The sequence below is a fragment of the Pristis pectinata genome, chromosome 23 (genome assembly GCF_009764475.1).
Source record: "Pristis pectinata isolate sPriPec2 chromosome 23, sPriPec2.1.pri, whole genome shotgun sequence".
Classification (NCBI taxonomy): Eukaryota; Metazoa; Chordata; class Chondrichthyes; order Rhinopristiformes; family Pristidae; genus Pristis; species Pristis pectinata.
The window spans coordinates 6,388,344-6,404,806 of NC_067427.1; the positions used below are offsets into that span (position 1 = coordinate 6,388,344).

At 37.7% G+C, this 16,463-nt stretch overlaps 1 protein-coding gene across 3 annotated transcripts in view; it reads left to right on the plus strand.

The window, feature by feature from the left end:
* The window catches only part of LOC127582006 (pre-B-cell leukemia transcription factor 3), a 160,421-nt gene extending 144,225 nt beyond the window's left edge, over nt 1-16,196 (plus strand). For 2 of the 3 annotated variants that reach the window (XM_052036914.1, XM_052036915.1), the window contains 4 exons: nt 7,884-8,049; nt 8,588-8,700; nt 9,754-9,843; nt 14,560-16,196. In XM_052036914.1, the coding sequence (XP_051892874.1) occupies nt 7,884-8,049; nt 8,588-8,700; nt 9,754-9,843; nt 14,560-14,652 (462 nt within the window). In that variant the 3' untranslated portion in view covers nt 14,653-16,196. The remainder of the gene's footprint in view (nt 1-7,883; nt 8,050-8,587; nt 8,701-9,753; nt 9,844-14,559) is intronic. The other variant, XM_052036916.1, reaches the window with a different exon arrangement.
* The last annotated feature ends 267 nt before the right edge of the window (nt 16,197-16,463 follow it).

The window sequence follows — 16,463 nt, forward strand, 5'->3', positions numbered from 1 at the left end:
TCAATGGTAGGTTATTTCTCAATACATTTCGGCTTCCTACAGGGGATGGCTTCATGTACTGCTAGTTACTGTCAGCACAGGAGGTCTTTACAGATACAAAATCCAATCCAATACACAATAAAACTACAACATTAAACAATGTTAATTATATAAATATAGCATGCACCAGGCAGTGAAGCCTAAACTTGAGGCAGACATGGCAACTTAATTCGTTCGAGCTCTGTTCTTGTGACTTATTGCATCAGCATTTTCACAAGGTTCACTATGATAGTGTGATGATTATGTTGCTGCATGAATAAATCATTAGGTCTAGACTAGTAATCTAGAGTGAGTGTTTAAATCCCATCAATTGACTTTGAATTATTTTATCCAAAATAAAATCTGTGATGGTGGTCATGAAGTTACCAGAATATCATACAGATCCAGATAATTTATTAATTCACCTCCTGCCTTGCCCAGTCTGACTCCAGATCCATTTTCTTGTTGAGTGACTCCTAACTATCATCTGGAACAGTCTGGAAAGTTGTTCGCTTGCAGTGGTTCAAAAAGATGGTCCAATAGTTTGGCAATAAAATGTCTTTCCAGCCATGTCTTGAGATTGAATTGAGAACATCACAGCATTGATGGACCTGCCACCCCGGAGTCAATGTGGTGAATACTCCCTGTTCTACCTTCTGTCACAAGTATATCCTTCCTTAGGTAGTTAGACCAGACTTGTATACAAGATTCCACAAGCTACCTCACAATGGCTCTAACTATATCCTTTTAAATCAAATTACTTTAAAAAAAAGTTGTTTTATTTTCTAATCGTATGTATTTATTTATTTGGGAACAGGAGTTTATATGTATTCAAACAAATCTGTTTGTAAATAAAATGCTGTACATTTTGAGGATTTGTAGAGATCAGATACATAGGTGTAACCAGAACTTGCTGGAGAAATGGAAGTGATCAAAAGGTCATCATGTTGAAACATTAACTGTATTCCTTTCTCCACAGATGCAGCCTGACCTGCTGAGCTTTTACCAACATTTTCTGCCTTTATTTCAGACTTACAGCATCTGCAGCTTTTGACCCAAGTATAATTAATTTACTTGGATTTTCTGTTATTGTAAATAATTCTGAGGCCTATTGAAAAGATGGCAGTGACTAAAAGTTAAAGGCAACATGCTGTTCCTATATAGGCAGTGTACAGTTTCACTGCCAGCACCAGTACAGAATTACAGTGACCAAACAAGTCTCAGGGTGAAAAAGCATTCTGAAAGGAATTGTGCATTTGTAAGTGCCAGCAGAGCCCCATTTTCCTATATTCTGGGACCTTTCTGATCACAAGGGCAATAAATCTGAATGAAATGGCTACCCCGTTTGATTTGGGGCTTTTAGTCAGTTAGATTGTATTTAGGTCACTGATGCCTATAAACAACAGCTTTACTGGCAAACGAATGAACTCTTTAATATTACAGAATCACACTGTGCATAAAAGTAATACCAGACTATTATCTAGAAGAGGCCTAGACTAATAATTTGTAATGAGAGTTCAAATCCCATCAACTAAATTTGAATATGTTTTTAAAAAAATATACCTGAAAGTAATCATGAAACTGTCAGCCTGTGATGCGTCCTGCTGGTTAACTAATTGTGGAAGGAAACATCCTGCCCTTATCCTGGTCTGACTCCAATCCAGTGCTATCATTAGTTGGATCTTTAGGTTTAACATTCATCCTTGGTTGCTTGCTATAAACATCCAATATAGTAATGCCTGGGCATTGTATTCTAAAGTTCAGTTCCACTGATTTTAGTAGAACTAAATTTCGGAACTAGTATACGTAGTGCCAATTGTCACTGTATGGTTAGTGCTGGTGACTGAGGGTCCACTTTTACCACTTAATATGTATTTCCAGGTTATGTTTTGTTCATCACCATTCAAGTTTGCTCATTTTACTTTGAGAACGCTTACATGCATGACAAATCTTAAAGGTAATAATTTGATCTTTTCAGAAAAGCAAAGTCCAGAGAATTGTTGTGTGGAAATGCAGCATTCTCAAATGTTTTGTCCAAAAAGATTTTATTTGAAGGTTTCAGAAAACAGCAGGCCACTGACTCTGAACTTGTTGGAAGCCAATGTGATTTGCTCAATTCCCGTCATTCATTTAACAGAGTGTGCACACAACAGAACCCTTCTGAATTGTTCCCTGTCTGTCACATTGCCTGAAATTGTGCCCTCAGTAAAGCACCTGTTCCAGTGGAGAAAGTGACTTCTGTTAATTAAAGGCACTGCAATACCTTATTGTGCTTCCATTCAGAGAAAGTTAGATAACAACTTCTCTTTTTTGGAGTGTTAGAAGAGTCAGAATTCCAGTAGTCTAGATTAGGAAGATCATTGTTTTTATTCCAAGATTTCTAAAATTAATCTAAGCTATTGTTTTATTTATTTGTAATTTAACAGAAGTGCTTGCTGCAGGCTGACTCACAGACAGCAAGTTCAGGACCTCCATATTAAACTATATAAATGCGGAAATCCAGATGTCAGCTTGGCAGAGTAATGTCAATGAATGCCAATAGTTTTGTTAACGTTCCAGCAACAAAATTGAGACTGTTAAATCGGGTCCGATAACTAGAGAGATGAAGCAAGTTGGTGGTTCAGCCATAGTCATTTACTGAAGTATTGATTTCATAAAATCATGGAAAACACAGAATGAAGCCACTTGGCCCATCATACCTCTGCAGGTCAAGAAGGAGATGCCCAGATTAACATTGTATGCAATTCTAGCCTACCTCGTTGCTATTATAATCCGTAAGTATCACATATATTTTAACCACCTTATTGACTTGTGGAGCTGCCTTAAGGATTTGTGAACGTGTACTCCAAGGTCCCATTGCCTCTGTACACCACTCAATATCATTGTTGTATATGCCAACTGAAAAGCAAAAACTGCAGATGCTAGAAATAAAAAGAGAAAATGCCACCAGTAACATTAAGTCAAATTTTGTCTCTTCACAGATACTACCAGATCTGGTCCTCCAGTTTTCTCTTTTATTTCTGATTTCTAGGAAGAGGTGTGTTCTGAATCTTACAGTTCCAGCATTGTTTTTCTCCCCTCTCTTCTGCCTTCATTCATTTCTCTCTGTTTACATTCCTCTAGGTAGATCAGCTATGATCCACAAGCATTCATTACCCCCTCTTCGATAGAAGGAACAACATTTGTTTCACCTGGACAGCCCTATTACCGAAATTGTCTTTGTTCTCTCCACCTCTCCATTTTGACTCAAAACACACTTGTTTTCTCACTTTTCCAGTTCTGATGAAAGATCATTGATCTGAAATGTTAACTTTGCTTCTCTCTTCACAGATGCTGCCTGACCTGCTGAGTATTTCCAACGTTTTCTATTTTTTCTGTATATTGCACTATCTTGTTATACTTTCAAAGTTCATTACCCAGCACTTCTGTAGATTAAATTTCATTTACCATTTTCTGCCTAATTGACCAGATTATCTTTCTAAAGTCCAAATCTTTCCTCCTCACTGTTACCACATTACACTGCCTCCTACATTTGGGTCTAAATCATTGAGATATAATGCAGAAAACAAGGGACGGATTTCAAAGCCTGTGGAACCCCACTGGTAGCAGCTTTCCAGTCACAAAAACGCCCATCAGCCATTTGCCTTGTTTCTTGCCACAGAGCTGTTTTCGGATCCAATTTGCCACTTTCCCATGGGCTTTTGCTCTGTTGATCAGCCTGCCATCTGAGACTTTGTCAAAAGGCTCGCTAAGATCCACATAGACAACATCAAACATGCTGCACTCATCCATTCCCTTCTTACCTCCACATAAAATCCAGACAAATTAGTTGGGCACAACCCTCCCTTAAGCAAACCCCTGCTGGCTGCCCCTTGATTCATCTTTGCCTCTGTAACTGAAGGTTTGCTGTCCCTTCAAATGGATTCCAATAATTTGCACACCAGTGATCAAAATAAGTGGGTTGTAATAACTTGGTTTATCATTTCCTCCTTTTTTTAAACAATGGTACAAAGTTAGCAGCTCTCCAATCCTCTGGCACCTCTCCAGGAGTTGGAGAGGAATGAAAAATAGTAGTCAGAGCCTCCGACTTGCTGCACCCTCTCCACTGATGCAGTGCTTGATTTTTTTGGAATTGAATGCATTGCGCTCTGTGGCTAAATAACCTTGTGATACTCACTGTCCAGGTTGACACATGAAGAACACCCACTTAATGTGGTGTCAAATAGTTTCCAGTGCTGTAGAATCATATTGCTGTATCAGAGTAAGTCTTCAGAAGTGAAGAGGGGAATATTGTGGTGGGGAGGGAACCATTTCGGAACTCAATATTCCGTATCTTCAATTAGCATGTAAATTCAGACAACAGCGAATGAAATGGACACCTTCCTTTTCCTCTAATGAGGTGAGGTGTTCTTGTTCATAACTACAAAGGTCCGAATAAATCATTCTTAATTTCAGATTCTAAGTTAACTCTTTCTGATTGTCATTCATTCCCCAGCTAATTCACAAAGTAACTCGTGAATTCTTCAAGTAAACCTCTTGTAACCACCTAAAGAGTACTATGGCTGTATCTCTGAAAATTTGTTGTTCCCCCCCAATAATTGTAAGCTTAGAATCCTGCAAAGCCAACTACTTGATCAAACTGGCTGTGTCTTATCTAAAAATTCAAAATCTTTGCGTTGCCATATTTCCATTTTTATATCTATAACAAAATGAACTAGGTATTGGAAAAACATCCTGTTTAAAACTAGTACTGCCAGTTAAAACTCAGGTTAGTAGCACAAGGAAACAGCTAAGTCTCCAATTTCAAAAGCAACAACGTTCTTCAAGATATTCACAGTAATTTGTTATGAAGGCCCAAACTATTTCCATCTTCCAATCAGAAAACAGTCTGTGGACTTTTGGATCCTACCCACTTTGACAGTTTAAAATTGTACTACCATTGATGCCAAAGCCTGATGAATGTTTTGAAGCAGAAATGGGCAGACATCAGTATTAATATTACAATTACCATGGGAGTAGTAATAAAAACATGACCTGTTACAGGCAAACTGATAGAGTCTCCTCCATCCTGACAGTTTATTGATTGTATGATTTCTAGTTATCATATTCTTCCAGACAAATTCAACCTGGATAAAAAGTCTGAGTTTTCTTTTGTTGTCCTTTGAGAAATATTTGAAAAGAGTCTTCACAGTGTGTGGTGTTCCAGCATTTTTTCTTTGTGGTTGTGAGGGAAAAACATCAGATGATTGTCCTCCCTTCCTTTGCTCCAATTAAACCTTTCTTGTTAGTTAACCTCAAGGTAAACTCATCAAACAACTGATGTCAAGGAAACACTGCCCACAGTGGTTTGTATGAGTGGTCATTAATTTTAATTGCCTTGATATTAAAGATTAAGAAGCACAGAGACTGGAGTGCTACAAAGGATCTGATGGCGTGCAAAGTCTCTCCTCGTATTTTAGAATGTGCTAAAGATATAAAATTTTAGTGCACAGTCTGGAATTTATTACACAATGTGAATGGTTGCTGTTTCTTTTTTATCTTTGTGCATCTGTGAATGTTTGCACAATATAGATACTTTAGTTATTAAATAGTCAATTACTGTTAATATGATCACCACAATAATTATGATAGATTTATGGCAGTATGGCTGTGCTCTTATAGATTGTGTAGCATGTTTCCGAGTAATTATCTGTTAACAGTGCCTGGTAGCTTGTGATATGGCACCAAAGGTAAATAGCATCACATTAATTCTCTGCTGGTTATAATGTGTTTTATTTTAACTTGCTGGTTTAAAAATGGTTTTGCAACAAAGATTTCCAAGTAGAATGGACCACGACACTGATGGATATGTTCTCAAGTGCCCTGATAATTCCACGTACCATTGTGTTTTTCTTTTGCATCTTGTTGTTATGGGATGCCTTGTTTGCCAAGGAGGAAGAGGTAAAATCAGAGAGAGTTATTTTCTGATCAGTCTTATGAGATTTCTAGTTTCTGGTTCTGAGGCATAATTTTAGGTAGAAATTTAAGCTTCCTAAGAATGGAGAGAGATTAGGGGTGGAGAAGTAGAAAAATTACAGAAAACATCACGCTACAATAGTTGTTCACTCTGATTGTAAGATTATCTACATTCTAAATATAATCAGTACATTGTAGAAAACCTGGTGGAAAATGATATTAGAACCTGTACTTGACAAGACACTGTATAATAGTGTAATAACCATGTTTTTCCCTCTGAATATTATTGTTAACTCATTCTTTCAAAACTCATTCTTGAAAAACAACTTTGCAAATACCCCCATCACATGAAATGAGTATAAACAGCAAAATATTTCAGCCATAATTAGAATGTTGGCATGAGTTAAATAAGATGCATACTCAGGACCTTACTGGGAAAAGAAGTACATATTAAAAAAATGTAATGTTCAAAAATAGTTTGATTTAAGTGATGACAAAATCTTCTTGGAGCTTGTCTCTGAATTTGTGGAATTATCTGAGTATGTTAAAGCCACAGAGTTGGTTTCCCTTCTGGTCAAGCACTTCTTTCTCCATCTGTGTGCAGTTTCTTTGTGTACTCTTTTAATTCAGGTAACCCATTTAAAACCCAGTGGCTAATGACCGTATTAAAATAGAATTTTAGGTGAACTCATCCATATGTAGATTACCAGAGAAAAATAAACCAGCTTGTCATGCTTGCATTACAAAGGATTTTAGTATTTTTTTCCAATGTCATTTACACAGCTATAACCTTTAACTCAAGCCATGAGATAGAAATTTAAACACCATAAAGGCCATTTACTCCCTTGTCCCCCCCTTAGGTTAGCAGCTTGCTTTCAGTAACAATTGCAGAAATATTCCATTAACAACAGTAGTAAGATAAAGTATTTTACACTACACAGAGAAAATGACATTTTGGAGATTAACCAGCTCGTGGGTGCACGTTAAGGTCTATACTCTGTCACGTGAGTTCACATGAAATTTCTCAATCATTCAGCCTGTTTCAGCAGTTTATAAACACCACCTGACTGGGTTACTGCCCTCTGATTCTTTCATGGGTACTTGTTATTAAACTACGTTTTGTAAAGTGCAGTGAATGATATGTAACGTCCACAGCATTCATTCAGAACATACTGAAAATTCAATTGCTCTTTTGCAGTGCTTTGTCCTTTGAAAATAATAATGTGGCATCATCCCAGCTTTGCCCCCTTTGGCCAGAGTACAAATGATTACTAACCAATTTATAAGGATCCCCGCACAGGTTAATGGACATGGATTAGCCCTGGCAACACAGATCCTGATCTTACTATGTTCAAAGAGAGAATACAAAACACTGGTTCATTTATTATTGATTTACATCACTCTATTCATATTCATCTAACTGAACATGATTTAAATTGTAGAGTTGCCAGGTTGTTCCAGACCAGAAACAAAGAACAATGGCATTTCCAGGCCTTCTCATCTTACCACTTCTCAAAGAAAAGAATGCACTTTGTATCCAGCTCAGTAACAATATTTGATTGGCAGGTGGTATTTAATGTACCAACAATTACTTCTTTATTATTCATGTTTTGGTGTGCTTTTGGATTTTTCTTCCAGTGTAATCACATTGGTAAACTTGAAGATGCATGTCGTGGTGGATGTTTAAACCCTTGAGTATCTGTTCTGTCAAGAGACAGACAGATTCATGTCATGCTACAATTCCTAATAATTTGCAACCTATCCTTGATTATTGCTTAATTAGTTGAGATACCCACTGGAAAAAGTTTTAAAAAATTCAATTGCGATAGACCCAGGCGTGACATGTATGAGTAATAATACCTTGGAGTTCTTGGCAGTGCTCTTGACACTTGGTTTTCTCCATTCCTCAGGTATCAAACTGGTTTGGCAATAAACGAATCAGGTACAAGAAGAATATTGGAAAGTTCCAAGAAGAAGCTAATCTATATGCTGCAAAAACTGCTGTAAATGCTGCACACGCTGTGGCAGCTGCCGTTCAAAACAGCCAAGCAAACTCTCCCACTACACCCACGTCCGGTAAGTGGAAAGGTCCCAGAACATGGTGCAAAGATTAGCTGTTTTGGTTTGCCAGAAGGCAGCATAATTTTATCAGAACAAAAAAAAACTTCTTTAAGAAAAGGGCTGTTAAAATTATGTTACAGTTGATGCTTAAAAACAACCATGGTTACCATGTTGTAAGCCCCAGCTTTAGAAATACAAATTAAACTTTGCAGTGATTCTGAAAACAATAATCTGTCATTTCCCAATAAGGTAAGTCCCATGATGCCTCCTTAGTATGTCTCAAACTAAAACCAGCAACCACACTTCAGAATTCACTGGTTTGGGCTCTGCAGGTCATTATTTGACAGTATAGAGATTTAAAAAAAGAGGAGCTCCTCATTCTGTAAGAATCTGGACAATTTTCTTAATGCTTTTCATGTGATGGAAAGGCTGCTGTTTCTTTTCTGTCTGTTTCTTTATTTCTGTTTCTCTCTTGTGTGCTCTTTCTTTTGAGAACTTTGGGGAGAGATTTAAAGCCCTCTGTGATTCAGGTGCCTGACTCTTTCCTTTCCAGGTTCCTCTGGTTCTTTTAACCTACCAAATTCTGGGGACATGTTCATGAACATGCAGAATCTGAATGGGGATTCTTACCAAGGGTCCCAAGTCGGAGCCAATGTGCAATCACAGGTAGGAAGAATGGCCAATACCAGGGCCTAGGAAGCAGGGTAGGGCTTAAACAGTAAAACTGCCTTACTCTGACCTATAGCCCTGTAAATATTCTGTACCTAAAGTACAGATTAATTAAATTATCCATTCGCTGCTTTGATATTATCATTATTGTTTTGAGTCCGTTATTTGTGATGTTCCATGTCTGATTTTTAAAACTATGTGAATGCAGTCGGCTCTGGCTTGAGCAATCTGGGGTGGGTGGAAAATTGGCGAATTTGGTGATTGGTGTAAGCTTCTGCCATATTCATTCACAAACTTTCCTCTCATTATTTTCATGCCTTGTGTTTTTTGAATCCTGTTCCTTTCTTTCAAGATAAGAATTATTCTGAGGGCTAGATGGCTTTGTCTACCAAAATATTACACACCTGGGGGAGGGCGAGGACCCACACTCACTAAAAAGTGTTGAGGCTTTTCCCTTTTTGCCCACTTAGATGGAGAGAAAGGCAGCATTCCAAATACAAAATGACTATTGTTTTATAAGTTAAACTGTTACTGATGTGGTACTTAAGTAAATGACATGAGGTGAGTCTGGTACTAATATTTGAATAACATACTTCTAGAAGTGGTTGGCTGTATTACAAGCAAACAGTGTAGTTTTTCACTGTTTGTCATCCTCAATGTAATCATTTCTGTAAAAAGTGTCAGTAAATGACTGCAGTTCTTGTTAAGGGTGATCCATTAAATTGTTACTGACAGACAGCATGCTGACTGGCTGCAGACAGCCTTTGCCTGTAATTTATTTACTGGGTGCAAAAAAAATTCTAGAATCCCTATGGCAAAATTTGCAGAATTCAGTGTGGTATGTAAGCTTAGCCTGACATCTTTCAAAAACAAATTTTAACACACTGGGTGCCAGCTTAAAAATATTTAAAACAAACTGATAAATCTTATTATAATGAAAGCAGGATGGCAAGCTTGCACATCTCAATCTACTATATCATTTCCTGTAAGCAGAGGACAGCTCTTTCACATCAGGTCTGACATGTTCCTTTTTGTTTGTTTTTGCTTCAGGTGGATTCCCTGCGTCATGTTATCAATCAGACGGGCGGATACAGTGATGGTCTTGGAGGGAATTCACTGTACAGTCCACACAGTTTGAGCGTAAGGAACACTTTTATTTCTGTGTCCATAGAAGAAAAAGAAAAACTAAAGCCTTGCCAGTGTAAGCCATTATAGTTTCTTAATTCAGCTTTTGATGGCAGAGAGGGTTACATTATCCAGAAAGAACAAAGCACCATACATTCCTTCATGGAATGCTTATGTAAAGAATTTATGATTATGTAAGAAAATTAGCTCTTTTTTAAACAAGAAATGCACCGTCTATAAAATAAAGGTAAAGATGGAGATCTTTTGTCCTATTACTTTAAATCCAATGTAAAAAAATGTTAAATCACTGTGTTGGATATATCATTGCCAAAATTCTGTGGTTGGAAGATGGGAATGTAAAATTGTCCTTGCCTGCAGCATTTTGAAGTCATGAATTCCATCTTCGTTGATGAGGCTTGATAAGGTGTCTATGATAGTGTAGTGCATTATACCACTCTGCTATGGTATGGACGTTGAGATCTTTATTATTTTTTAAATGGAAGGGATATAGTTTGACAGCTGTCCCTGCAGGACCCTATTAATGTATGCAACATCATCTCCCCAGAATTAGATTAAATTTGGGCACAGCAAGGATCATAAGCTAAGCATACTTAACTAATCTCCAAAATTTGGATAACAATGACTAAATTATTCTTTAAACACTGTCCTTCTGATTAATTGTATTGTCTTCATAGCGTTATAGGAAATGTTCTATTCTAAATATAGCCATTCTAGAGGGAATGCAGTGCATTTGCCAAGAAGCCTACGGAACTGGCAAAATCCAAAGGTGCAGGTTGAACTTTATATATTTAACTTGGAAATGCTGATGTAAAGCATATTCCCCATGAGGGAAATATAATTGTTAATATACACAGTATCTGCAAGGATGGGTAAAAAATTGCTACCCATATCATAAATTGATAAATATAAAAAAAATTATTGACAGCATGCATGACTGGTATAGGTTATAGTTTTATAGTAATGCAGATGGATTGCTTTGGAAATTAGCCACATTATAAATAAACCATTATTAGCATACGCTAACCTTTTTTTGCTGCTGATGTTTGGCGATGGGAGGCTTGAGCAAAGGCTAGTCTTCGCCGCAAGCACTCAAAGTCAATGTGGCTCACATTGGCCCCTACAGAAAGGGCTGCCCCGTCACTTCCACTCAATGTTCCTCAACTCACGAGGCCTGCACCTTCCCTCTTCCTGACTGACATAAAAATATGTAGCGACAAGCTGTCTGCCAGAGCAGAAATTTGATCAGACATTGATTTCAACAATTGCGTCTATAGGCCAAGACATCAGGAGAACTCATTTCTCGTATCTCTCATTCCTGATGCAAATGTAAGGAGCACCAGTGGTTTATGTAGGAATACAGTAGTGTCATCAAGTTCAAAATTCACATTTAATTTACGCTTAATGAGATCAACAAAGCAGGCTACTGCAGAAGGACCAGAGATGTCCATCTTCTTCTGCTTACTCCTGCTGCTGGCAAACTGAATGTGTTCACACTGAAATGAGGGCTTGAAGCAAAGTGAATAAATATTTGTCAACAGTAATTGGCACCCTGTAAATGCCAACTTAAATTTTTATTTGTTGGTTGAACAGTAAACAGGAAGATGCTTTCTAATAGTATGATAAAGACTCACTGCCCCAACTCATAGTAAGCCATATAACACGTCCCTCTGCGCCAGGTGTTAACTTCATGTGAGATGCCACTTTGCATTCCCACCATAACATGACTACTTGCTTCTTGTCATACAAACATGCCTTTGCATTGCTGACCTCCTTATTTCTGGCCCTTTTTCTTGTTCTGTCTGAAGATCTGCATTTGAATGATTTAATAACTCGAAGTCTTTAGGACTCAGAATTATCATTTTTTCTTTTTTTTTGCTTTGAAGGAACTAATTATTCATTCCCTCTCAAGAACTCATAGAAAGCTTCTGTCGGATTGTTTATGGTTTTAATTATGACACAAGATTTTTAAATGGTGAATAATTGTGAAGTTGTCTTTAATGTGCTATTGTTGAACTAACAAGGCACACGGTGAATTCTGTGACGTCCAGTTGTAGGTTTTGTGTCATTTGACCGTGCAGTAGTGCACAGCTGATAGGACTGAATCTAATAGGTACAGATTTAGATTTTCAACTTGTGTTTGTAAGAAAAACATTCAGTTATCAGGTATTCACTAAGCAGAGTGGAATGGATTATCAATTTGTGCAAAGCAGATTAGCTTGGTTTCATTTGCAAGAGGCTGCTTTCAATATTTGCCTTGTTTCTGCCAGCTCTCCTTATGTCAGCAGAAATCATTCCCTGTTTGTTGCCATGTAAGATCGGTTTGATCTGTATGAGCCTGCAGGAGTTAAAACTAGTGATGTGCCTGAATTGATGATTCAAGATCTTGGGAAAATTTTATTTTAAAAGCAGGGCATTCTGAGTATTCTTCTTTCCTAAATCTAAATAATGTTGTCTGCATAGAATGTGAGCACTTTTCAGGAGATTGACTCTGACAGCAGTTATAATCAGTGCTTGAATTTAATACTGGCTGCCCAGCAGATTGCTCATGGATTTTTCAGTTTTGCTAGTCAGTATTCTAAACACTAGCAAGATTTTCCTAATGAGCTCCACGGAACAGTGTCTCAGCTTCCCAGGATTCACCTTTCATTTTGTCACCCCAATCATCAGGCTGGCTTTGATTCTGATCGGTTGCGCTAGTGCAAGAAGAAATTTGCTAGTGACAGTTATAGCCACTAGCAAAACTGGGCTGTCTCTAGAAAAAAAAATAAACCCCAGCCCTGCAAGCTAGATCTCATTTTGTGTTTGTAATAAAGTGTTCTTCTTGTGACAAATTTGCATAATATATATTTTGTGTGTCTAGATTATGTATCGTATATTTTAGGAGGACCAAGGAGACAGTGGAAAATGGGGAGAGCAAGGAATAGAATTGAAAGGTCCTCTTAGTAATTTTGAATTTGTGTGAGGCATGGGAATTAACTGATTACAGGTTTGATGAATGTTCATTCCCACTTGGTCAATAGGTAAAATCACCATGCCCTCCTGACTGGAGAAGGTGCACAGAGGAGAATAGTATGGATGAAGAGAAAATTAAAATGTAAGAAAAATGAGGAGTCAATTTGAAATTGATGTGTTTCACAGATGGAATCCACACTAATGGATCCAGGCGTTGTGCTGCAATTGTATCTGGGGTCCCGAAACGGGACTCTTGCCTTGACAGTTAGTTGAACTCTTTCACCTCTGGTCACCCCAGCCCAACCAGAATTGTTTCTTAAACTAATATCTATGTAAAGCAATGCTTTGTCCTTGCAATAAAGGATGTTCCTTCCCCCTCTTATTCTATTTTAATTTCACGTCACTCTTCCAGTGCTGCCTAATAATCGTGCAAGTGTATGGCAGAGTGATCCAGGTTAGATTTTTCTAATACATGTGTCAGTCCTATCAAATAGCATGACCCCAGTATCAAGAACTCAGTATGTGGGCACTTGTGGCCACAGAAATATGAAAAGATGCATGTTAAGTGTTAAATCAGCTGCAGAACACTAATTCCTCAGAATCATAATAACGAGCTGTGCGGATAAATTCCAAATAACTATGAAGGTTTTAAAGGTTGAGTCACCCAAGAAGAAGTTTAATAAACAGGAGGCTCTGGAGCAAGGCTGGCTTGAAGTAAAAAGCAGGGCATTGCAGAAGTAGATAAGTGAAGACAAGGTGTTGAATGAAGGTGTGGTGAGAAAGACCAGATTGCTGGTGGAGGGTTTGAGTGGACACATCATGGATAGGATGCTGAGTGCAGGTGAAGCACGGAGGATGTTGGAGGAAGGTTTTTCCCAGATAAGGGATATGCGGTCACCAGAGTCCTTGGAGGATATCACTTGGTGGTACATGTTCTCTTCTGATAGAGAATGGATCATGGCAAATTTTTGATAAGAAGCTAAAAATAGGGGAATTTATTCATACATTTAATTTTTAAATTGTATTTTGTTTCCTCTCCTTTGCAATCCCCTTGCACTGTTCAGAAGAGGGCGGGCAGCCTGCTCTGAAGTCTGTGCCAACCTTCACCCAGCGGAAGGGTGCATAAGGTGACTTGCCTCAGTCTCCTTCCATTCTTGCCGCTGTGACCATGCCAGGGATGAATTTGGCACATGCCCGCATGCATGGGTGAGGTTAGGAGCTTCCCCTGCAGAGAATCGCTGATGCAAATCCTTGCCTGCTGCTCCCTGGCAGATTGCAGCATTGTGCTACGAGTTTGCAGGAAATTACCTACGTATCAGTTGGCGATTATTAAAGTTGTGTTAAAGTGCTTATTAAAAGACTTAATTTGTTTAGATGCTGCTGATCATTTCATCTGTACAAATCCAGCTTGGAAGGTGATTGTCTCTCTCAGACAAAGCTATTACTTGGGGGAAACGTGAATGCATTTTTATGTCTTCAATGTGATTTGGGTGGTTAAAAACATTTCTGTTTAGTTAACATTGAAAAGAAATGTTTGTGTTTTTGCTAATGAAATCTTTCTAGATTTCAGCGCATTCTAAAGGAATAGCATTTTTAGCTATAGCATTGCATTGTACAAGGTTTCATGGAAGTATACTTCCTATTGTCTACAAATTTGTTTTCCTGGTTAAATTTCAATTTCAGGGCAAAGAAAATGTGTTACTACATTTCACAAGTTATCGTGATTTTTAACTGCAGCACACTACTTGTGTTTTCAAGGCTAATGGAGGATGGCAAGATGCAACCACTCCATCTTCTGTGACTTCACCAACAGAAGGACCTGGAAGTGTGCACTCTGATACCTCTAACTGATCTCCTAGCAACATCCATTCCCTGAGCCAATAGGCCTTGATTAGCACTGACCAGTAGGAGAAGAAAAGTGGATTTCCTGTAACCCAGTCACCTGCTGCTTTACTGTAAAACCCTGCTCTTTAGCAGAAAAAGTAATGTACACTTCATATTTAGGAAGAGGAACAGATTGGGTTCCTTTGGAAGTCCACATTAATTCTATTAAGTATAGCACAGTCTTGCCTTAGTCAGTCAGTGGTTGAGACAAAGAACTAAATAGACCCAGTGTTTTCAGACTTTTAAAATGGAACAAAAAAGTTAATTTGTAATGGAAATCCACGAAGGGTGAAAGCATGGATTGAAGATTTATATGTGTAAGATGTTATTGTGAAGCATCTTGACCTTTTGAGGTATGAATGCATGTTTCAATTTGACTGCAAGACATAAGAATGCTGGTGCCAAGGCAGACAGTCATAAATTAATGAAGTTAGCAAAGCTAAACTCTTGCTGCTTCTTAAAACTATTTTAGCAAGATATCTAGAATTGATAGCTTGCTTAGAACAACGAAGCATTACATGATATCAGAATCTTGATCAAATTTCGTTTATTACAACTGTACAACTAGAATAAAGACTCATTTGGAAGAATCGGTTGAGCAGTTTTATTACCTATGTATAAATAACCAGAGGGTTGCCAAGAACTGATATTGTTTTTTTTCTCAGACTTGTTATAACAGAGTGCTATTTACAATTGTTCCTTTTTTAACACACTAACTCAATGCCAGCCTTCGTAATGCTTTGCTTCCGAATTAATGCAAACTGAAGCCTGGGTTTTACAGTACTAGCTGGGTGCAGCATTCATACTTTTTCAGATTTGCTACTTCAACCTATCTATGGCAGGAAATGGCAAGGTTCACATGGAGTGTTGTAAATATGTAGGTAAAGAGTATTTATACATCTCACCAATCAAGACACAGCTTTATTACCTCATGCAAACTCATATGAACCAATAGAATTTCAACATGTTCTGTAGCTTAGAGTGCTCACTTACTACCTCTGAACAATATTCACACCGTAGTTTGTCTTTCTTACTTTTTTTTTGCATCTTGTAATTAACTCTTTATTTCCTTTCATGTAATCTAATGTACATTGTATCTTTTAAGAAATCAGGGTTGCTCTAGCAACTTCTTTTAAAAGGATAATCCTAAAGTGAAAGGTTTGGTTATCATCTTAAACACAAACAGTACAACTGTTGTAAATACTGAAGATCATTTTGAATGTTGGTCATGTCATTACTAAACCACGCAAAAAAAAGTTGTAATGCATACGAGATTCAGTATTCAGTACTGTATATTTCACCCTGTGTAACGGGGAGCCCCTCCTTTCTCCCTTTTTTGTATTGTATGCAATTCTGAAACTGATTTGAGTCATGGAAATAATTTGTGGCAGTGATAATGTATTAAAACGTTTCGTGTTACTTTCTGACTGGACTACACCCTGGATTGAGAAGTCTTCCTTGTGGTAGTTAAATGTAGTTGAAATCTTAAATAAAACTTTTTGCTTTCATGATGCAACAACCTTGTGGTCTTCATTTGAGCTTCTGGGGTAAAAAAAATGGATCCATTGGGGGGAGATGTTCACCACAGCTTTCTATCCAAAGTGTGAAAACCTGTGTGTCTTGAATATGAATTGTAGAGGAGACCCATAAATGGATAACTGATGACCAATTAACAGATAAATGGAGAATGAGGTGCATCTATTGTTGAATGACCAATGTGACCGATGGAATGAACCTTATTGTGATAAAAGTAGGAGATATTAACTAACACTGATGAC